At 41.6% G+C, this 24,717-nt stretch overlaps 1 protein-coding gene across 5 annotated transcripts in view; it reads right to left on the bottom strand.

Annotated features, from left to right (window-relative positions):
- Nucleotides 1-24,717, bottom strand: part of fam184ab (family with sequence similarity 184 member Ab) — a 116,383-nt gene that overhangs the window by 53,740 nt on the left and 37,926 nt on the right. For 4 of the 5 annotated variants that reach the window (XM_069719077.1, XM_069719078.1, XM_069719082.1 and 1 more), the window contains exons 3-10: nt 19,228-19,347; nt 17,123-17,281; nt 15,466-15,705; nt 14,713-14,796; nt 13,584-13,835; nt 10,563-10,698; nt 8,053-8,234; nt 3,961-4,146 (exon numbers count right to left, since the gene is read on the bottom strand). In XM_069719077.1, coding sequence (XP_069575178.1) covers nt 3,961-4,146; nt 8,053-8,234; nt 10,563-10,698; nt 13,584-13,835; nt 14,713-14,796; nt 15,466-15,705; nt 17,123-17,281; nt 19,228-19,347 — 1,359 coding nt within the window. The remainder of the gene's footprint in view (nt 1-3,960; nt 4,147-8,052; nt 8,235-10,562; nt 10,699-13,583; nt 13,836-14,712; nt 14,797-15,465; nt 15,706-17,122; nt 17,282-19,227; nt 19,348-24,717) is intronic. The other variant, XM_069719080.1, reaches the window with a different exon arrangement.

Below are 24,717 nucleotides of genomic sequence, written 5' to 3'. Positions count from 1 at the left end.
TGTCATTTAAAGTAGCCTGATTAAAAAAAATGTGAAGCAAGTTATCACCTTGTGGTCTGGTGCCTCCTCCAACCAGAAGAGTTGCAGTTGACATCCATGTCTGTCTAATCTCATATAATATTTGTAGTGAAGATTTTGAAAGAATTTGTCCAATAAATCTGAGAGAACACAAAGTTGTTGCCATGACAGCAGACGATGCTTCAGATATGGAATCACCAGCTCCCCGTCTCTTCCTCGGTTACGGTGCTGAATAATGGCTAGAAGTTTTTTTTTTTTACAGAACATAATGATGTCACAGTGAAGTTGACCTTTGACCTTTTGCATGTAAAATGTCATCACTTCATTACCTCCTAATATTAATGATATTATTTTTGATCAGTTATGTGCAATAATTATCTGTTTTTTCTTTACATTTCAGTGTATAAGTCGTGTATTTCATTAGTTTTGTGTATATAGCATGCTCGTGTCTGTGTATTTATAACTTTGTATTTAATCTGAATAAATTTGACAAATAAATCTTATCTAAATCTTACGTCTTATCTTATTTGATCTCATCTTATCTCGTCTCATCCTTCTTACTGAGAATTCTTTGTCGTGATCAGCGTACGCATTCTTGCGTTTTGAGAGGTCACCGTGACGTTCGACCACCAAAATCTACCGACATCACCCCCGAGCCCGAGCGAACGTTCGTGCCTCATTTGAACGACGTGCTTCAAAGTGTTCCGGAGATATCGCGTTTACAAGAGCGCGACGGACAGTCTGCAATCATAACGCCTCGGGGCAACGAAAAATACTCCGCAGAAACACTTTTTTTTTTTTTTTTTACACTTCCTCACACGTGTAGGTGGCTTGTTAATCTAATTAGTTTCCTATTGTTTTCCTGCACGAGCGGCACGCTCCGAGCAGCTGTGTGTGTGTGTTTGTGTGTGTGTGTGTGTGTTTGTGTGCGAAGAGACGGACGTCTTTTTTTTTTTTAACGCTTCGTTCTCCCGTCGGACGCCGCCAACTTCGCTTTTCGCTGAGACTTTATTTCTATTTGTCTTTCCCGGATCTCGTTTGTGAGGTAATAAGCTGCTCCGGGTTCCTCGCATTTCCAACCGGCTCAGGTTACGTGAGCCCTGAGCTGCCCTGGATGACATTCGTAGGTGATAAATATAAACGTGCACCCACGTCAGTAGGCTGCGTTTCCTCCTTTTGAGTTTGCCAGGTTCTTAGTCAGTGTTACAGCCTTTTTTTTTTTTTTTTTTATGTATTTCAGTCTATAAACAACCCACATAAAATGCAGATTTCATTTTGAACTTCTCAACTTCTCAGTATTCATTTTAGACATCGTTATATTATGTGTGCTCCTTTATATCGACTTCCGCAGCGAGGTCACTTTCTAAAGAATTTAGTCCTCTAACTATTCACACTTTAAGTACATTTTGCTGACCGTACTTCGGTACTTTTACTTTATCCCCTTTTACGTAACTCTCGGGTCATTTTAGGTGTAATTCATCCCGCCACTCCAGCCGATCGATCCTGAAAAATGTGAACGCATTCCGGCACCAAGCAAAGTCAAAACCATTCGTCTCCGGGTGGCGACAGCTTCGCTCCCTCTATCTCTTTTTATCAAACCATCATCTTCGTCCCAATAGATTTCCAATTTCAAACACTGTTCAGCCTCTCTAAATAAAAAAATAAATAAGAAGGCACATCTTCTCTGCAGTCTTTGAGTGTAAGAGACGGAGACGGACAGGTACAAACAGGAAATTGTCTTTTTTTTACAGACTGAAAGGAGGCGATTCAAAGGGAACATCACCTGAGTTTTAGAATTAATTAAATGCCAAACCCAGTATTCGGTGTTTCATTTAATCACATCAAAGAAAGGCTTCTGAAACAATATTTAGACCTTCGTGAGATGCTACGAATTTACATTTCAAAACAGTAAATAGCTTCTTTCCAGCCTTTGTGGCAGATGGTGCAGTCGGTGAACTACGTCGTGTTAGGTTGGAGGGTAGAGAGGCTGACTGGTGACTGCTAGTGGTTTCAAAAAGTACCAGCGAGCCACACTTAAGTAAAAGTAGAGATATCTTAACAGAAAATGACTTTGGGAAAAGTAGAAGTCACTTTTTTTAGAAACATTACTTGAGCAAACGTCTTTTTTTACTTTTAAAATACTGCAATAAAGTACATCGTGGGAAGCAAACGAAGGATCGTTGTTATTTCAATGGTAAATGCAGATTTGTCCACACTGTACACTACATGTACACACTGGCATCGGTGTCAGCAGCATCGTGTTTGTCATTCTTAAAAAACATATGCAGACTACGCGGGGACGTCTGTCTGTCATAATCAGGACTCATTCATTAACACGTATAACATCAACAGACTGAATGACGTGACACGGGCCAAAATCATTTGGCAGAATGCGGCGAGAGCCGACAGCTTGTATTTTGACTGAGTCATTTCTGATTATGTTACTTTTTTTTTTTTTTACATTTTTTTTTTTTTTTATGATTTAATAATGTTGGAAATATTAGCAGCAGGTGGATTGCGGGCAAGAGGAACGGTACCGAATCGAAATTGTGCTCATTGTAAAAGTCACCACATCCTCGGAGTTAAAAAAAAAATAAAATAAAAAAAAAAAAAAGTATCCAGATGTTGTATTTAAAGCTCAATAGTTCTCTGTTAAGAAAGATATGAAACTAGATGTTAAAGGTGGTCGTAGTAACGAACCCGCAGAGAAATACGACCTGGATGTACAACTTCTTTAGGGTCGTCCTGTAGCCGTCCGGCCTGCAAACGCAGTGTTTTTGTTCATTCTTTCTCTTCTCAGTTTAGTTTTCACACAAAAAAAAAAAAAAAAAAAAATCGAAATAAATCTCTAATAGACCCACAATACACTACCTGCTGTGCAGCAGATGGCTCGGAGACACAGTTAGCAACTGACAGTTGAGCGTACGGGAGCATTTAGTAGCTAAAGAGCCAGACATTGCCTTCAGCAGTGACCAAAAAAACAACAAAAAAAACATAAAAGAGAAGGAATATTGGACCTAATTGGCCAGAAATACCAGTTTAAATAAATAATTATGTTAATATTGTGATGGTTGGATGTTAAGCTGCGGTGGCCAAAAGGTAGAGAAGTGAGTCAGTCCCAAGACTGACCAAAAAGTTGCCACAAAAAAACAAAAACAAATCGGTTATTGCGTAACAGTAAATATCAGCAACTGCTTTCCATCCCGTTTGAGTCGGTAAATCTATAACGAGGCTCCATATCTTCGAAGATCATCTATCTGCAGCTGTAAATGATATTGTCGCTCCACCAAATCCGACAAATAGAAGGAGCAGAAAAACAAACAATCCCTTCTGTTGCACAAACTGAAAAAAAAAACAAACAACAAAAAAACTCACGACACTACAAGTCATTTCTTGTTTTCTCGCCCGGCGCCCATAAAGACGTCATTTCCTTCGACCCGAGTTGAAGAAAAATCAAGTTTCATCCCCCAAGAAATGGAATCGTTGTGGATTGAAATGACCCCCGAGATTTAAACGACGCGGATCAAGAACAACATACAGCTGCTTTTGTTTTTTTTTGTTTTTTCCTCTCTCGGCTTTTCCAGCGATGACCGCTGATTACTCAAGAAGCGGCGTGTCTGAAAATTGATCTTGTGGATATCATTAGTCATTCATTCATGGGGGAACTCGCCAGCTGATGCTCCCTCTGTTTCAGATCGTGTGTTTTTTTTTGCTTTCATCAAAAGAGGGAAGAAATTATCTTCTGAATTTTACAACGGACGATTTACGATACGAAAGGAACGACACCGGCTCCTGTGCGTCGGGGGCCTCACCTCAAAGTCGATAAAAAAAAAAGACGAAGTGTGTGTGCGTGCGTGTGTGTTTGTGTGTGTGTGTGTGTGTGTGTGTGTGTGCGTGTGTGCGCGTGTGCGTGTGTGTGTGTGTGTGTGCGTCTCCGCTCACAGCCAGCAGGCGGTTCTTCTCCTTCTCGGCGGCGTTGAGCGCGTTCTCCAGGGTCACCCGGTGCTTCTTGCCCACCTCCTCCAGAGCTCGAGCCTGGCTCTCCTTCATCTGGCTGGCGTCCTCTTCGTATCGAGAGCGGATGCTGCTCATGTCCTTCTCGTGGGACGTGTTCTCCTCGCGCAGGGTCTGACAAATACACACACACACACACACACACACACGCACACACACACACACATTTTAAGTAAAGCACAAAGATGATTGCCGTGATGGACGACACACACACACACACACGCACACACACACACACACACACACACACACACACACACACACACACACACACACACACACACACACACACACACACACACACACACAGAGAGAGAGAGAGCTGCGGGCTGACATTTACGCCATATGCTGCTGTATTCGGCCATATTGTCGGTGTTTGCTCGGCGACGGCCGAGGAACTAATCTGTCTCTGCGACTCTTTCACGCCACTTCACGCTCACATTTGGTATTCTTAAAGCCCCGGGCCGAGCCGAGCCGAGCCGAGCCGAGGAGAGTCTGGGTTAGGATTACCGATAATAGAGTTATTGATTATGGCAGCTATGAAGCCCCCATTACGGGTCTGCGACATAATCGTGCCGTCGTTCTGAATAGAGTATTGACGCGTTGCTCAGATGTTGTTTTTCTCGGCACGATCCGCCGGTGAAGCTGATAATGGTGGCAGATTTAGCACTTTTATTATAAGGTAATATTTCTTTTTTTTTTGAATGTCATACAAACAAAGGCTAGCATAATTACGCATAATAGTTAGTGATGTGCTACTGATTGGTTTGTAGAGGAGTGGGCAAAAAAAAAAAAAGAGGAAGAAGAAGTGAGGAAAAATCGAGGAAAGCTGCGAACTACATGGATGGAAAACAGTCCAAAGATGCCGTTTGGAGGACACAGAGGAGAAAGAACGAAAGGCCTCCTGATTTAAGTTGTTATGAAACTCCATATATTGTGTAGCAGAGAGCGCAAACGCACAGCGACACTGCTCTGGGTTTCGTCTTTGGAACAATGAAGGACGGCGTCACAATGAATCACGATTTTCCTTGGAAATAGAAATAGATTAAAAAAAATAATAATAATAAATCTCGCCAAAAAAACATGCCACATGAGAACAGCGATACTCATGAGTTCAGCTGACATTAGCCACGGGAAGAGACTCCTACGGTGAGCTGACAAACTCTGAGAGAAAATTTACTTTTTAAAGGGGAGAGTTTTTAAAGGGAAGAGTTATGTGACGGACTATTAAAATTCGATCTATCGGCTGTGGATCTGTTTTTTTTTTTTTCCGGTGTTCTCCTGATGTCAAAAATAAATGCAACGTGAAATTGGGCCGACTTTTTTTGTTATGCGTGTTTGCTTCGAGACGTTTTAGAATATCCGATACCTTTCAGACGACGCTGCTCGGATTGACGGTTGTCAGGGGCGTTTTATAACTTTAGTACAGCTATGAACGGATCCCTGTTTTCTGAAAAAGAATCTCCTCATTTGAGTGATGCAGTGCGACAGGAGGAGGCAGAAAAGAAGAAGATTTAAATTACAGGGATGTAAACAATGCAGGATTTAAAATCACTGAAAAAACTCAACGCGCTTTGGTCAGGAATAATGTACGTATGCGTAACTCCACAGGGCCCCTTTAAGACGGCTAAATTCCCTCATTTTGCATTAAATCTCTGATATATTGTTTTCCTTCCCTCAAGACCTGAGCTCCACCCAACGAGATACCGCAAAATGGCACCGATCAAAGTTTACATTTGCTGAGTCATTGAGACTGAGCATGTGCGTCAGTGGTAATACACTTGACAAGATAACAGATGCTACATTCCCCAGTCCTAAAAAAAGATCTATTATTGATATCATATTCAGCCTGAACGGTCGTATTTAAAACCAGAAAGTATCTGGCAGATTATCAAACGCTGGCAACAACATAAGAAAAAAAAAAAACCCACACTTTAATCTCCCCCAACAGAAAGCGATCGTATTGGTGTGCAATTATTGCTTCCAAACCACAAGATAAGACATGAACATCCGGGGAGGTTCATTTCTTCTTTTGTAAAGATAGAAAAAAAATAAAATAAATGTAAATGAGAAAAAAACCACAATGTTTAATAAGAGAAAGCATGCGTCGCATTAATGTCATGGCTCTTTTCTACAATGGTCCCTAATTAAGCCAGAACGCAAAAAAGGATCTGTAATGTTCCTCCTCCTCTAGTTCACTATATTGTGGCTTATTTTTAACCAGAACTCATTAAAGCAAATCTTTTTCTTAAGAAATTTAATGCAAAGAAGTTAAAAAAAAAACACATAAAAAAAACATGTAAATTTACATGATTTTTTTCTAAATAGTGTCAAGCATCATTAATTTTTACGCCTGTAAATAGGTGGATATTAAAAAGTCTTTAATTTGCCAATAAGGTCAGTATCACAATAAGACTGTTCGTAAAAAAAATAATGTAATTTTATTATAGCACGTGAATCTTTAAAAAACAGTTAGCGATAATGCATTTTATACAAGATTGTGTTTGTAGTAAATATGTAGACAATTTAACTGTACTGTTAAAAATAATGTAAAATGAAGGTGATAATACAAAATGGAAGGTTTTGGTAATAAAAGAAAAATCCTGGTAATCACATTTTACAGACTATTGTCTTTCTTTGATGTCACAATGTCGGTCATTCTTCAACATAACTGTATTTAAGCAAATTTGAACAAATTTAAAAGATAAATCCAGAATTGTAAATTTCAAAAAAAAAAATTTGGGGGGGGGTTAGAAAACAAAATTCTTCTGCCAAATATCACGATTACTCCATTTTAAGTAGAAATCATTTGGCGCTCCGGGAGATGTTTGGTGCCATAAAGTTTAAGTGATCTGAGATCTATTATCCTCCGGAAGACATTCAAATTCGCAGCAGCTCTCGTTCAGCGGGGGAACCGTTGCCGCTCCCGGAGGATTACACTGCACAAATGTCAGAGATAAAAGGACGGGAAAACACACATGAAGCGGCACCACTTGACATTTACTGTTGGCTGCTGGTCGGTCTGCTGACGACACTGTTTCTTAAATCATCTGACCTTTAAATTTCTTTGTTTAAAAAAAAAAAAAGAAAAGAAAAGAAAAGAAAAACAGCATTTTTATTTTTAAATATAAAGTTTGTAAATGCTGTGATTGACAGGTTTGACCCTTTCAGTTAAGTGACAGCAGGTCAGTTTTGTCAACTTTGCGGCATACTATTTTATAGAAGCTCCTTAGCAATTGACAGAAAAAGAAGGGAGAGTTTGTATGCACAAGATATGTCTAAAATGTTGTATTCTCTCCAAATAACTCCAAATATATCAAAAAATATGAATAAAAGGCTTTTTTTTTTTTTCATCTGTAACGACTGTATGTGAGCAAAAAAGACCTCACAAGAGACGCGATCAATGTCTGTGTGAAGTCACAGAAAAGTCAACATTCCAACTAATAGAAAAAAGACAAAGAAAACTGAAGACATTTATGATTTTTTTTTTTTCTCCTCTCATTTTGAGGTTTTTCTCTCCGAAAGGCAGAATTTTTTTTGAAGGAGATTAAAGAGTTTTGGGGAAAGTCCAACTTCGGCCTCATTCAGGTCACATGGGAACGCCGGAGAATTCAAACTTCCTCCTTTTTTTCCGTCCTCTTTAATGTGATAATCTAGTTTCTCTGACTCAGAAACCATAATGGTAAAAAAAAAAAAAACCCCGCATGATATCAACGATAAAGAGGACCAAAGTTAAAACGAGTTCGATCATCTCAAAGTCATGAAACCCACTTCTTGTATTTTAAAGATGAAAAACAAGTCTGGAGCAAAAGTCCACAGAGAAGTTCAGTCACGGCATCTTGATGACTTATTGCTTATTCAGAACGGAGTCGCTTCCAGCCTGACATGAATACCGAACGAAACACAACACAACACAACACACACACACACACACACACACACACACACACACACACACACACACACACACACACACACACACACACACACACACACACACACACACACACACACACACACCTTCTCCAGGGACTGGATCTGCTGCTTCTGTCTTTCATCCAGGCCTTGGCTCTGGGTCTGCAGGGCCTCCCTCTCCTCCTCCATCCTCAGCACCTTGTCCTTCAGCCGGCTGCGCTCGTTGTCCAGGTCCCTGATGGCGGCTTCCTGGGTCATCTGGGTGGCCTGCAGGCTGCTTATCTGACCTGCGGCGGGGGGTAATGAGGTAGGGTGAGGGGGAGGTGGGGGGGGGGGGGCGGAGACGAACGGGCGTGAGAACAATGCTAATAAGACAGCAATGTCATCGGCGTATCGTCATTCTCGGCAAATTCTTACCGATGCAGCCGGCACGTGCAAAATGCACCCGCCGTCAGCGAGTTTTAAATTGGCGTCTTGGCGCTGAATCGACATTTTTTATTTCATGTCATTCATTCAACCGGGCTCATGCCGGACCAAAGGCCAAAACATTTCATCTGGATGGAGGTCCAGCGGGCCGAGAAATGAATTATTAACGTTGTGTGGAATTACATTTCATTAGAATGTCTCACATTCTACAGAAAACTAACATTTTAAATCTAAAACGAAATGTCAGAATGACGAAAACGCCATTCGTTAATCTGCGCGCTCAGTCATTTGATCATTTTGCGGAAATCATCGTCAAAAACGGTCGTCTTGCCAACGTTTTTTCAAAATTTTGACTGGCAGCTCGAAGTCAGAGACGAAGGACACGTTAACAGCACACGAGCATCAGCAGGAGAGAGAGAGAGAGAGAGAGAGACAATCCCGTCGTTATTTGTAGATAAGTTATAAGCCGATGGAATTTAATAGAGAAAAATTAAAACTCATATGATGTACCTTTTTAGCTGCACAAAAATGACAGTTCCTAGTCATTATGGTTTTGGATTTCACAGCACTTGAGAAATAACAAGAATAAGCAGTAATCTTGTCCAAATTTGTGGTGGGGCCAAAACAAAATAAAAACCTGCCAAATTGGGCTGAGTGTGACAATTTCTTGCCAATAGCGTCTTCAATCATCATGGAAGCTGCCGCAGCAGGTCGGAGCGGTTAATTCAACGTTTCAGGAAAATCAAAGACTGTTTTAGGTTTAAGAGTTGAACCAAACTGTTGGACGTAGCTTCCGGGTCTGAAAAAAATGAGGCCGACGCAGAAGTGCTTTAAAACAGCAATACCACAGAGGGCCACTAGAGGTCGCCTCCAAAAAAAGCCTCCGTCTCCATAGACTCCGCTGTTTTTTTGTTTTTTTGGGGGGGGAGAGGGTCTGTTTGATTGACAGGCCTGTGGTGCCGTCACGGTTACATAGTTAAGTAGCTTGACCCAAAAGTGTATTTTTCTGGTTTATTTGGTTTTAGCCAGTATATCAGTTACTATAGCAACGTATAAACCGTAAAAACACAAACGCAGAAAAACTGATTATAATTTGGAAGAGAAAACAAAAAGCTCCCTCTTGGTTCAACTTTGATTTATGGTATTTTAGTTTACGGTTGCCACAGTACCCAGATCTAAGCAACAAACCTGAAACTAGAGGCGAAAGAACAAAAAATAACAACAATAATAATACATAATAAAATTCAGAAAAAACCCACAAAAAACAGCTGGTTAAAAGACAGAAAATCAGCTGTGGTTTCGGTTGAATTGTGAAACTTCTTTCTTTTCCTGAACGACCTTGAGCCGCTCTGTGATTTTGTGTCGTGGCTAACGTGACTGTCGTGGTCGCATTTCACCAGCTGGCTCCTGTTTGTGTCTCTCGTACGCGACAAGCTCCGGAAGGAAAAGATGGCTCATCGAGGCTAATGGGCCGAACACGATTCGGCTGGCGAACGCTCACACATTTGTCAGACGGGAATGTTTACGTCGTGTCGTTTTTTGCACAAAGTCCTGATGGAGAGACACGAGAAGATATTAAATCAGATTCTAACATGCGATAAACATTTACCCCAAAAGCAAGTGCACGCAAAACACGCCAGCCTCAAACGAGGCGTAATTGATGCGAGAAGAGGCTTCCTCTAGCTCGGGGGGTGGGCGGGGGGGTGGGGGGGAAACCATTAACCGGGAAATACAGGAATACGCTGTTAAAGTCTGAGAGGCTGCGATGTGTCAGTCGAGATGAGGGAGGCTGTTAGTGGATATGTTTGATGAGTTCGCATGACAAGCCTGGAGAGCATCTTCAGGGTGAAGTGGAGGAGAGGAGGAGAGAGGAGAGGAGAGGAGAGGAGAGGAGAGGAGAGGAGAGGAGAGGAGAGGAGAGGAAAGGAAAGGAAAGGAAAGGACAGGAAAGGAAAGGAAAGGAAAGGAAAGGAAAGGAAGAAAGAAAGGAAAGGAAAGGAAAGGAAAGGAAAGGAAAGGAAAAAGGAAAGGAGACCAGAGGAAAAGAAAAGAAAAGAAAAGAAAAGAAAAGAAAAGAAAAGAAAAGAAAAGAAAAGAAAAGAAAAGAAAAGAAAAGAAAAGAAAAGAAAAGAAAAGAAAAGAAAAGAAAAGAAAAGAAAGACCCAAACAGGAAGGTTTCTGGTTCTTACTGGCTTTGAGGAGGATTTCGGTGGCCTGCTGCTGGACTCGGTCTCTGGCCGCCTCCAGCTCACATTCAGCCTCCTTCTGACGGATCTCTACAATCTCGGAGTTCTGGGTCACCTCGTCCAGCTGCTTGGTCAAATCCTGGAGACACAAGAGGAGACACGAGAGACAACTTTTAACTGACAGCAACGGCGAAAAGTTAAATGTAAACATGAATATAAAAAGTGATACATATTTAATGTACCGCTATCTTGGTGCAGCCGGAAGTTTTTGAGCGACATTTTAAGACATCTTAACTCAGTGAAAAATATCAGTTTGTATATTGATAATACTGAAGATTCAACTGCTGCTCAGTAAGAACTAGAGTCACACACACACACACACACACACACACACACACACACACACACACACACACACACACACACACACACACACACACACACACACACACACACACACACACACACACACACACGTTACAGTACAGTAACTATGTGATTGAGCGCTCTGTAAAAAGAAGAGAGGCAATTTCACATCTTTCAATCCCGTCAAATAGCCTCTAACTTAATTACTGCTGATTCGGCAAAAGACAATGAAACCTCAACCTTATCATTACCATGGGTGTAACCAAGGCCTTTTTTAGGGGGTAGGGGGTGTTTGTGCCCCCCCCCCCCCCCATCCCAATATAAAGTAGAAAGTATGTTGAATATATTCTCCTTTTATGCCGGATGTCAACGGTTCAGTCTCTTTGTTATTTTCTATTTATTGTCGATATATTTCCTCGTCGTTAAGGAAAAAAAAAACTAATCGACGACGTTCGGCGATTAACTCGCATTCAGCCCACATCACATTAAAAATCAAACACGCGCAGCCTCGCTCCTGTCAATCATCATCCTCCCCATCGGGACGCGCCGCTGCATTTCCATTTAAAAAACGTAAACGTCCCTGAAAAAAACAAAAAAAAAACAATAAGCCTCACTTCTGGTGATTTATTGTTTTATCTTCCACCGGCTCCACCCGAGAGTGAAGCGTTTCGTCCGGGAGACGGCGGCGATTTAACACAGCTTCACTGGAATGTTTCACTCGGGGTGGGGTGGGGTGTGTGGTGTGGGGGGGGGGTAATTTGTAACGTTTGGCGTCCTACGGAAGCCCGCGGAGAACTCGGCCATTAATTACGTCTGTCTCGGTTTCTCCCGGCGATCGTTTGCTCACGATTAACCTCCTAAATCATAAACTGAAAGGAAGGAGACAGAAAACAAACAAACACTGAAAGCAGGAAGCTGGAGCGTCCCGGCGGAAAATTCGGTTATTTCTCGGCACGAGACGAGTACTCGGATGAAAACGAGTACCCGGTACGGACAAGACAGGTTTGACGAGTACGAGTAAAGTCCGAGTAAAATGCGTCGATGTCCGTTTTGATGAAGCTGGTGACGGAGACGATTCACTTTAACCAGAGCCGTGGAGAAATTTACAGGCCAGAAGCTATGACGGTATTTTGGGGTCTTTATTATGATAGCAAAAAAACTACAAAAAAACCCAACAAAACACGGTTTTGGAAGCAAATTTCTTACAGTGCAATCAAAAATCAAGTTTGTAAGTTAAAATATATAAATTGAGAATATAATTATTTGCAGTGCAAACAAATTTGCTAAAACCTCGACATTTAAATCAAAAACCTACGAGTTGGATGTAGTGGGCGGGGCATACGCAGGAGACGGGAGTTTTTAAATCACTCTGTCCGAGTGATTTGTTTAAAAGTGACGACTCGGCTTTCACTTTGGTTATAATTTCACGTTGTCAATGCCGATCCCGTCTTTGAAAGCGAAGGTTTTTTGACTTGAATGCAAAAGCTTTGATTTAAAAGCGAAGGTTTTAATTCCGTCACCAAAACTAACAACAACCGTCGGAGCAAATTTGTTTGCGATGCAAATAATTATTTTCTCAATTTATATATTTGTTTACTTACAAACTTGATTTTAGATGGCAGGGTGACAAATTTGCTTTCAAATTTTTGTTTGTTTTTGTTTTGCTTGCATAATAAAGACAACAAAAATACCTTCATAGAAGCAGTGGAGAGCAAACGTATGTTCGAGTAGCGCCACTGGCCGTTAGATAACTACTTTACAGGTAAGACGAGACGGCAAGCCGGCGTTACAGGATTAAGAGATATGTTTCACAGACTGAGGCTGTTATTAGGAGATCGTTACGATATCACCTCGACAACGTACGCGGCATATCGGCCGCGTATAGAAAAAAAGAACAAGCAGGAATCAAAACTCGTTTCCGATCCTTTCATATCTGTTTCTTACATCTTTGTTTTATTAAAACGAAAGAAGCCGTCGAGCGAAGATGGTTCGGAGTTCCCTCTCCTGCTTTGTTGTTTCGCTTCTTTTATCTTGGTTACGGTTAATTGCTCTGATAAACTAATGAAATTAGTCGTTCCCGGGGCAACAACCACAGCCACCGCTGACCTTGATCGTTTCTCTCGACAACTCATCAAAAAAAAAGAAAAAAAAAAAAGGATCTACTCGGAAATAAAAACGCTGAACTGCTACTTTTGCAAGCATGCAAAAGCGTACATGTTAATAGGTCTGACCAGCTCTGTTTCGAATTCAACCTCGTTATTTGATCCATTGTTAACTATAAAAAAATACAGATAATAGAAGCATTAATCTCTAAGAGGTACATATTAAGGTTAGACACTTTTTTTTTAAACATCTGCTTTTTGTTATTTAGTCCACGAAGAGAAAATCCATCCATTATTTCTATAATAAATGTTTTTATGTTACATCTCTGCTTTACCATCTTTTACAGAGATAAAAAAAAATAATAATAATTGCAGGCTGTCTATAAAAACTCCATCAAGAATATGGCCAGTCATAATTAAGACTTCAATTAAATTAAAAGGATGTTCTGGTACCATTACATTATTGTGACTGCGCAGGCTGGTGATGTCAGCTGGTTGTGGGCGTGGAGGGAGGAAGGGGGGAGGGGGGATGTTGGGGGCGGGGCCTCGATCTCACCTTGACGGAGCTGTCGGCGTTGTTGAGCGACGCCTGCAGCTTGTAGGACTTCTCCCGGTTGTCCCGGGCCTCGTCGGTGACCCGGGCCAGCTCGGCCCGCAGTTTGCCCAGCGTCTTCTGGAGCGCCGCCTCCTGGGTCTGGAACTCCCGCCGCAGCTCGGCCTCGGTGCGTTTCCACGCCAACAGGTTGTCGGCAGTCAGCTGCTGGGTTCTCTTCATGGCCTCCAGCTCGCGCTCGTAGAAGGCCTGAGCCTGCAGAGCAAAGAGGCGAAAGCCACTTAAATCCAAACAGCCTAATGGTGTAAAACAAATGAATAACTCAAGAATGAGTTTTATCTTGTTTTTTGTTTTTTTTACCCGTTTTACTTTGAAAATTGGTACTGCAAATTAGACAATCTGGAAACCGTTCTCACCCTAATTAAATCTTGTGCTAGAATAATCAATGCAAGTGAAAGCTGAAGCCAAAGATGACTTGGCTGACAGCGTTCATTGTCAGCTAGGATGCTTTTGTATTGAAACTAATACCTTCTAAATACAGTGCTGAAATCCTTCTATTGCTTTTTTTAGTACAAAAATCTGCAGATCACACTTCTTATTTTCTGCAGTCGCCATTAAAATGTCAGCAAATGACATTTTTTGGTCTTTTTTTTTTTTTTTTTTTTTTACCATTACGTACCAAAGGATGCTTTAATTTAAACAATGTGTTTTTTGGATTATGTTTTCAAAAACGGACATTTTCATGCAACAAAAGCCGATATAATATAACATTGGAATCTGTTCTGATCTGTAGGTGTTACTTTGGATTCAATTTTAAAACAACAGAAGCACGAAGTGACGCTTCAGGTGTGAAACTTTTAGGATTTTAAAAGAATTTCAAATCAAAAACACTTTTTCTTACGAAATCTCATCTGCATAAATACCTGCATATTTAATCAAGTCTGTCGTCTGATTCATCATGGGCTACGAAACAAGACGCCGACAAAAGTGCACGCTCATGCATAAATGTATGTAAACTACAGGAGCGTACTCACAAAACATGAAATGTAATTAGAGCGTCAGAACGAACCCGCTGCACCCGGGTCGTTCTCGTTAGCAATGTGAAGCGTCGGCAGAGGCTGCGGTGCCGTACCTTGCTGAGTTTGGCCTCGTACTCCTCCACCAGTCTCTTCTTGTCCTGTTTGAGCTCATCCACCCGCTCCGTCAGAGAATCCACCTGCAGCACAGAAGATCCACGTGTGAAGAAGTCGGAGTTCAGAAATTAATAATTTAGATCATCTTTTAAAAAAAAGAGAAAAAAAAGAAGAAGCGGTGGGATGCTTCTGTGCAGCCCGGTATCGCAGCAAAAATGTGAAATAGACACGCCGGTCCGCTACGGCAAAAGCGTGAAATACACACGCTTTTTGAAACTTGCACGTTTTTCCTGTAGTGGACGGAAATGAAACCTACTGCATTGTGTACAGCCATGTGATTTACAGGAAAATGAAACTTGTAGCTAAAACACGTGGTTAGGGGCAAGGGGGAAACGTGTAACTTTCACGCCTAGTGGCTGTTTTTTCACGTTTTCGCCTTAAGTTGGCCGGCGTGTCCATTTCACGCTTTGCCGTGATGCCGGGTTGTTTTTGTTACTTTCCTGTGAAGAGACTGAATCGAGTCGAAACACTGCAGGACGTTACACAATGTGAGGCTCTGCTCTGAAGTTGTTCTGTCAGATTAATTCATTGGTTTTGTAAACAAATGGTTCATAACTTAGTAATCACGGCGGTCCTGTTTTCCTTTTGGTCTCCCCCCTGTAGCGGTTTGGGTTTTTTGTTGCTCTGGCTTTCAGGAGCTGCTCTACTTTTGGTTTTTTTTTTTTATATTTGCGGGAGTTTGCTGAGTTTACCTCGGCTTTATGCAGCTGCCCCAGTTTCTCCTGGTCTTTGCTGTAGTTGGCGTTGTGACTCTGGTGGCTGCGAAGGAGCTCCTGGATGTCTTGCCTGTGCTGAGCCTTCAGCTCCTCCAGGGCGGCCTTCTTCTCCTGCTCGAACTGGACCTGGGCCTGGCCGAACGTGCGCAGCTTCTCCTCGAAGGACCGCCGCATCTCCTCCACCTCCCTCGACATGGACACCACCCGCTGCGTGTGCTGCCAAAGGAGACACGGGGACGAAAGGGCTGAGCTAACAGGGGGGGGGGAGGGGGATTCGAGCTATGAGTTTTGTCGGCTTCTTAGACGGTGGGGGGGAACTTTTATTAAAAAAAAAAAAAAAAAAACGGTCCGAGCTGGGTGGCTTCGGGGCGGGGGGTGGAGGGGTGGGGGTGGGGTGGGTTGGGGGGGTTGACCTTCTGGCTTTCCTCCTGCCTGCTTTAAATCAGCTCTGAAAACCAGCGAGAGCCAAAACTACCTGAACACGAAGCGCTCAGAAGGTCATTGTCCAGAAACATCAAACAGCGTTGACGTTATTATTGTCAGGATGCCTCGATCGACGAGGTCCCTATTAATTATCATTATTCAATATAAATAAATAGGTAACCTCTAAAGCTACTGATCAGGGAAAAAACCCTTCAGTAACATGAAGTAGGTGAGGCTCATAATAAGCGATGATTTAACTATTTATTTTCATGTCTTTTTATTTAATTTGGCTGCACAGTCTGAAATTACCATTTCATTTACCAAGGCAGCAGATAATTACGCAATCAGAGACTCGCACTAATTACTAGGTGCAATCTTTGTTCCTAAACACAAGCGTAGAAAGGTGCAGATGGGGCGTTCAGGCGGAGGTTAAAGGACTGACAGTCACTTCTGTTTAACACGTCGTGCATCGTAACCTGACTGCACCACAGGCCTGTCAATCAAATGGACACGCCCCCAAAAAACACATCTTTTTAAGGATTATTTTCAAATTAATTTATAATTAATGACGGGATTATTTTCAGATGGGGCCGCCAGTGCACTAATCTGGAAGTGAAGTTGGCAAATGACATGCAGAAAACTTTTAATATTTTATTGACTTAGAATTTCATTAGAACATGAATGGGAGTCTATGGAGCCGCAGTTTTTTTTTTTGGCGCCGACCCCCTAGTGGCAGTCGGTGGCATTGCATCTTAAGGCTCTTTTTGGAATCGGCTTAATTTTTTTTCTTCTCTATAAAGTCTATGTTTGGTACACAGCACTATTCAGGCTAAATGTAAACTCGAGTGTATTGAATTGGATCTGGATTGTGTTTTTACACGGGACACTTGAAATGAGATGATAAATTGAGGCCCAAAGGAGCTCTGAGCGCGAGCGACTACTAGATCCACACGTCGAAGCGAAAAAGCCGTGACGCTGACCAAGAGAGACTCTCCTGCCTCACAGCGGGCCGGAGAAACAGATATGATGCTGATTACCCGCCGCTGTGACTGCAGGCTCCCGAGATCGCAGCTGACACACACACACACACACACACACACACACACACACACACACACACACACACACACACACACACACACACACACACACACACACACACACACACACACACACACACACACACAACACCACCGCCCCTCCGCCCTACCTGAGCCTCGGTGCAGAGCTGCATGTCCTCCACCCGCTGACGGTAGCTCTCGAACTCGGCCAGCGCCTGCCGCTTCATCCTCTCGTGGAGCTCCATGGACTCCTCCAGGGACTGGATCCGCCTCTTCAGGTCCATCTCGTCGCTGATCTTGCCCTTGTACTGGGAAACACGAGAAAAGGTTCAGTGGGACGTAGTGAAACCTTCAAATTGAATGTTTTTAAATCAAGAAAAAATAATGAAGGAAATGTTACAATCCACGGGAAAACACGTCACATTAATGGTGCGTTAAGTTAAAAAAAAAATGAAGAAATCCTTCAAATTTCTGCAAAAAACTTGAACATAACTTGAACTAACGAGCCGACAAACAGGACGGCAAAAAAAATTATAAAAACGTAACCGTCTCCTTGGTGAATAAAACATGACGGCTTTCAACTTGAATTAAAATTACATTTTTCAATAGATCGGCTGATCTGAACCGATTTTAAATTTTGTCCGTGGGCCTCCTCGTCATGACAAACAAACTAGAGAGTGGAAATTCAAAGATTAAATAGGTACATAGAATTCGGGTTAAATTTATTGTATCGCATTCAAAGCACACCAGTGAAAATGCCCCCGGGGAGACTTCGCGGAGAAAATATAGCACGGAAACGTTGGCGTATATAAGTTTGGCTGATTACTCGCAGGGAAGCAAGTCGTTCTCATTAGGAACGGTGACATATAGACTTAAATAATTCATATTTGGCTGATTAAATATTAATGGGATAATTTTTTTTTATGTGGTCTGAGGCCACCATGTGAACGTGGTGCAGCTCCACATGTAGTTTAAAGCTATAAATGAGATATATCCACCGATCCCGTCTGGTCCTGACTGACCTGAATATGACTCTTGACCGTGGCGAGTCCTCTCTGCAGTCCTTTCAGCTGTTTAAATCTCGGCTTAAAATCAATACTCCACAAAAAAAAAAAAAAAAAAAAAAAAAAAAAAAAAAATCAAAGCTTTCTCCGAGTGCAGCGCTCCACTGGAATATTTAATGTTTTTAACCTAGAAAAGCTGTCAATCATTCCAGAAGTCATTGCGTGGATTTATACTGCATCAGCATTGATTATATGACTTATTTAAATGAATCTTTATTTATAGCCACGAGGCTGTTTCCTCTCTTTTCTTCAAGTATCTCCATTCCTCAAAGCTAAATATTACAGATATTTAAGGATATTAAAGGATTTTAAATATACTGTGGATCCAGATTTGACATATTTCTAATCGGTGAGTTTGTTTACATGAACTTGAGAGTCCGATTTTTCTGTTTCCACATTTCAGAATCCTGGATAAGCCCCCGTTTTAAGAAACCTGGATAAGCCTCCGTTTTAAGAAACCCAATCATGCTAGCTAAAAGTACTCCGAAAGAAACCAGGATTCTGCATGTATACATCTTATCCCAGCGTTTCAGTGCTCCTGACCTCTGCAGTAACGTAACAGAAACACAAACAATGTTGGCAACGGAAATATCTCACTTCTGGAGTGATGAAGAAACTGAATTTTGTCTGTCGGTGAGGAGAGAATTACATTTCCCTGGTAATGAGTGATGGGATAATAGTATGTATCAAGTATAAGGGGACATTTTTTGTTACCTATGATAAACTGATCTTATGGACTGTTTCCTGTGACCTCTGTGTTCTGTCATAGTTGCTGAGCTCAACTGTTGTTGCTGTTTTTTTCCTTGCCTTTGACTTGTGGTGTGTGTAATTGCATGTTGCTTTCTTGCTTTGTTTACATGAACTTGAAAAAGCCCAATAAAAAAAAAAAAAAAAAAGAAATAGGCCTATAAAAAAAGCCATATAATTAATTTTTTTAAAATAATAATAGGCCTATAAAACAGCAAACAAAGGTCTATAAAAAAAAAAGTATAAGGAGGCATGAATAACTGGATTTCCGTGTAAATGCAACACCCCGAGTATGAACAAAACCAAGATACTAAAGTCTATGTAAAGACACTCAATGTCAAACAGACTGATTTTTACTTTGATAAAATCAACTTTGAAATCAGAAGTGACACAACAACGGGCATTAAAAATATGAATAAATATATAAAGTAAAGTGTATGAACCTGCATTATCTTCTCTCTGGTCTCGGACAGAATCTGCTGCACCTCTTCTTCGTGCGCCTCCTTCAGGGTGGCGATGGCCGCCTCATGTTCATCGTTTTTTGTGTTCAGTGCATAGATAACCTGCAGAAGAAAAAACAAAAAACAACGAATGTTATACACGAGCATAATAAGGACTATAATACGTTATCAATGCTGGTGGGAGACGTGAACACAACCGCTCGTAGCTTGAACCGTGTTCGGAGGACTTTGCTGGAAATATACAGTATTACTATGTTGAAAAATTAATGCGGGCACTTCCGGGCAGAACAGCCCAGTGCAAGGATACTGTAAAGTAAGGAAACACGAGGGCCTGAATAACAAAACTGGAAGATGAAAGAAAGGCTGATATTGATGTTTTAGGAGTGAAGCTTCCAAAGACTCAGTACCTTCTAGATTCATTCTTCAGAGGATAAAAAAAGCTTCTCGGTCGGCATTCATCCTATGAAGTCTGTGTGAGTTTTTTTTTTTTATATGCAGAAGAATTGGTGCTGGACTTAAGAAAAAGTTTAGAAATCCAAATATGCATAAAAGCCATAAAATATATGTACAATTACAAGTTACTTCACAAACTTAAAAAAAAAAAAAAAATTGGATTTAAAACTTCTCTAAACTTGGTTTAGTTTGAGCAATATCGGCAGCTTTTCTACTGACTGGGAAAGTGTTTTTTTTCCAAAAGATTATTTAAATCTCAGGAATGATATTTGATAGACTTCCTTCGAGTGTTGTGGGAGTGGTTGTTTTTCACTAAAATGACTGGATAAGCAGGGAGGTGCAGATTTGTACACAATCTATTGGGAAATGCCCATCATTATTCGCAACATCCTTTCGTTCTACGGGGAGAAGTTTAAACTTTTTAAAAATAAATAAACTACATCTAGAAGCCTTAAAACAACTCGTTAGCTTATTTGTTTTTTGCGGTCTGTAATTTGTGTTTTTAAGAGCCTGAGAGGAGCCGCTGTACTAAAAAAGTAGCAGCGTAATCAAAGTGGCAGAACCCCAAAGCTTCAGGGAGGTTAAAGTTGGCGTATCCATGAAATTTGGCTTTTTCCGGACAGAATTTGTTGTTTTGTTAGTAAAAATCAAAAAATTGCACCAATTCATTTTTGCTGAGAGGTAGATGAGCTAATCAATAATAACGTTCTGAGATTTTAAAATCTGAAGCTGCAGCCAGCAGAGTTGACAGGTACCAATATTCACCTGCAACCTTTCTATAAAAAAAAAAAATCTCAAAAAGAAAAATAAATCGGGTTTTTTGTTTTTTTTCAAACCAAACTGTTATTTCGATGAAAGCACTCATTTGTAACCTTTGAAATACTTTCTGGCAAAAATCAAATGAGAGCTCAAAATACAGATGGAGGGATTAAGCCCGCCTCGATTAGCATAATGTCTCTAATGCTGTATTGCGTGCATCGCGGTACGCAGCTGCATGCGGCGCTGCATTCGCGGTGCCTCGATGTTTCCAGTATCGGCTCGGAAGCGTCAGCGTTGCCCCACAGTCATGAATTAGAAATCGGTTGACGCCACGTATCGCCGGTGATAAAAATAACACGGGCGAAACCGTTGTGCATGAGATTGACCTTTAAAATCCATCCCAAAAATACGAGCAGCCAACCAGAGACCCATAATCTGACAGCGCCGTGATCCCCGGCTCACAGAGAGAGAGAGAGAGGACAGAAATGGGTTTTTTACATTTCTACATGGGAAAACCAGGAGACACTCTCCCAGAGCTTCTCTCCCCGCCGTGAGAAACAAAGCTGCGTGTTGCCTCTTTGAAAAGAAAGAAACAAAACCCAAGTCGATAATTCAGCACATCGAACTGTGCGAGGGGTGTTTACTTGTTTACTTTGGGCCAAAGTCCATCGGCAGAATTACAAGAGAGAGTGCGGAGAAAAAGAAAAAAAAGAGGAGAGAAAATACAAAATGGAAGAAAAAAAAAAGGAGGGCAAAAAGATTTGTTTAGAAAGTGACATCCACTTTTTGTTTTTTATGGGTTTTTTTTTTTTGGGGGGGGGGCTTCGCGAGGACGAACTGGTGGATGAAAGCGTGTCGTGTGACGGTGGTTTTTTTTTTTTTTCAGATATCTGGTTGTTTACTCGGCACGCGGTCACTCTGTTTCTGCCGACAGCCGCACAGCTACTCGATGACAGGAAGTCAACGTACAGTCGAAAATCAAGGAGGTACTCGTCCGCGGGAGAAACTCCCTCCTTTGATTTTTTTTTTTTTTGATGCGAATATAAATAAATACATTTTGCGAGTGTTTTATTTTGTTAAACATCCTGGTTTGGCTGATAATTAAAAAAAAAAAAAAAAGATCATTTATTTATAACCTAAAATTAAACACATTTTTATTTTCACTGCAGACATTTTCGACTCGTCCTTGTTGGGAAGGCACAGGTCTTTTAATGACGGCCGCGTGCCGTTAAGTTTCCCAGCGAGCCCTGAACAACGTGAACCGATGTGGACACGAGCGAGTCCAAATGTTCAAAACCAGACCGCCGGCCGCTGGCCGTTAGCTTTGCTATTCGCTGCTGCCCGTCTGTTATTCACTGAAAAAACAACAACATGATAATAAGAGTCAACAGCGACATAAACGACAAAAACAAAAATTGGAAGCGACAAAAATGGTTACGACATACAGTAAACCTCTCCAGCTAATTTTTTTTTTGGTCATTTATTTTGGCTAAAAGTTTTATCCCAGATGATCTGACCGTCTGTACTTTGGTTTGGACTCGTGTTCAGCCTCTTTCACTACTTTTTTGTGTGCGTTCCCAAATAAGCAACAAAACGGTCAAAATCAGAGACAAACAAGTGCGAATGAAAGTGGCGGAAAAAAATGTGCTTCCTTTCAAAATAAAACATCTTTTTTTCCTCGACGCGTCTCAATTTATCAGCCGGCACGCTTGCACAAGAAATGCATCCAATGTAAAGCAGCTGAGGTCTGCTCGCACACGCACACGCACACGCACACACACACACACACACACGCACACGTCAAAATCCTCATGAACCAATGACTCCGTGTCCAAACTCATCAGAGTAATTTGCTTGACGAACGGTCAGACACCGAGATGAGGAGGCAGACTATTGTGTGTGTGTGTGTGTGTGTGTGTGTGTGTGTGTGTGTGTGTGTGTGTGTGTGTGTGTGTGTGTGCGTGTGTGTAGTCCAGGACAATGACGAGCGCAGCCTGCGAGATAAAAGCTGTGAATATCACCGTCATGGCCACCAGCAGATATTGAATATTGAGAATTGAGTAAACAGCTTAAAAAAAAAAAAAAAAAAAAAAGGTTGAAAAGGTTACTGCAGGATTTGAGCTGAAATCTTTCACGAAAATATTTTTTTAATTTCACTATATTTATGTGAAAAATGAATGCAACAATGATATTTTGGAATAAACTGCCGGTGGTTTCGAGCGCGACGCGGTTATGTTCAGGGCCGTCCGAGGACCCGCTGCTATCTGTTGGGGCTGCGCGAGGACTCGGTTTCGGGGACTTTCTTATCCTTGTCATCTCCTCTCACCGCTTGCTAAGGCGGTACGCAGCTTTAAAGACGAGCCTGCCTTCAGGCGGAGTTATGCTTCTGTCGACGGTATCGTGTCGGCGCCGCGGCGGAGTTCAGCTCGGGATTTAACTCGAGAGGAGAAGCACGACTCAGCATTAAAGCTGCATTAAATTGAACTCGATATTGACGTTACATCTCGCTGCCAACTTGTCTGCAACCATTTAAATATCCAGCAGACGAATAGCGGTGGCTGCGTTCATTCGGAGTCATGTTTCTGGCCACCTGACGAGTCGAAGTCCAACAATGTGTCGTCTTTTCGCTCCGTTTTCGGTCCCCTCCGAGCTCCTGCTGGAAATATGACTTTTGTTGTTGTTTGTTTTAGCTGCTTCGGCGGCTTCATTATGTTCATCTCCGCCTGGAAACATTCTCGGTGAGAATACTGCAACCCCAAAACAACAGCAAAACGTTGAATGACGAGCTGAAAGCTCAAATCAGGGTTAAAAAAAAAAAAAAAAAAAAAGAAGAAAAATTGCTTGAATGTACTTCGTCAAAGACGGAAAAGTCAAAGTGAACTTCACTGTCATTCAGACAAAAAGAGTTCCTCCATCTCAGTGTGCTCGTGACTGACATAACGTCTGCTACGAACACAATGCTGCCAGCAGATGAATGAAAAACAACAAAAAAAAAGATTCTTTTGGTTTAGTTGAATGTTCTTGATGAGCATTTTATTTTCTTCTGTGTTGTTCTGCAGATGCGTATTTACATAAAAGCTCATCAATACATTCCTTCACCGTTTTGCATACAGCTAAGTCTCAACATAACTTTTACTGAATACTCGTGGCGCGAGTGTGCGAGGGAGAAAAGGAAAGCGCGTCCACGGCGACGGCGATCTTTTTCTCATTTCCGCGGGTCGATCGGTTCCCGTCCTCGGAGGAGTTTGCCTCGATGACAACGCTGCCGGGCAGATCGATACGGTGACAGCAAAAAATAAAATAAATAAATAATAATAATAAAAAATAAAAAAAGGACATAGAGTTCGGTCTGTCGGCATCGGAGAAAGTCACAGCTGAGAAACTCACTGAGATTTCCAGCAGCTGAGTCCCTGCTAGCTGCTCGATGAAATATGACCGCGCTGTCAAACGCTGTAAAAGCTGAAGAAAAAAAAAAAAGAAATGGAAAAAAAAAGAAGTGACTTTCTTTAAAGGGAGTTCCTTCTGTTCACTTTTACTTTTTAACCTCCCGTTTCACATCTCTGGGCTTTCTGCTGTTCTCCCCAACAAACCCCCGACCTCGACAACAAACACCGACGGTAAACTCTTTCCTTTTGGATACGGGTCAGCGAGGATGAACGTCAAATTGCGATTATTCCGCCCGGTGCCTCTTGACATTGTCTTGTCAAAAACAAGCTTTGGAAAAAAAAAAGAAAAGAAGAACGGGTTGAATAAACAAACCGCGGCTGGTGTCGAAAACGCGCCGAACGACACGTTAACGTCTGACGAAGGGTTTAACGGCGGCGAGGCACAGAAACGGGGGTCAAACTGGGAAGTAGAAGACATGAAACCTTTCGCAAAAAAATGTTCGTCAACATCTCTGGTTGCGACCTCGTGAGAATATTTCAAACCCTTTTTCAATAGAAATCAATGCGTTTGATATGTTTTCTAGAAATGAGCGTCTGTCATGAAGGAGTAACAAAGAACAAGACGCCTTGCTGCACTACAATCAAGACCGATAATGAGTTTTCCTTAAAAACTTCAAATATTCTGACAGCACTGACACTTTTTTTTTAATTATTATTATTATTATTACAATTTAATGGCTCGGTGACAAGTTAAAGTCCAATAATCCCCAGCAAATAACCAAATAAATGATGAAAAAAAAAAATACCACAATAGCTGTGTGAGGTAGCCTGACGGGGTGGGGGTGGGGGGTGGGGGTGGTGGGGTGGGGGATAA

This window comes from Brachyistius frenatus, unplaced genomic scaffold, assembly GCF_029030835.1.
Source record: "Brachyistius frenatus isolate BFR_SWC_R1_liver_20210118 unplaced genomic scaffold, ASM2903083v1 Contig_205, whole genome shotgun sequence".
Lineage (NCBI taxonomy): Eukaryota > Metazoa > Chordata > Actinopteri > Embiotocidae > Brachyistius > Brachyistius frenatus.
This window is presented reverse-complemented; position numbering and strand designations above follow the sequence as displayed.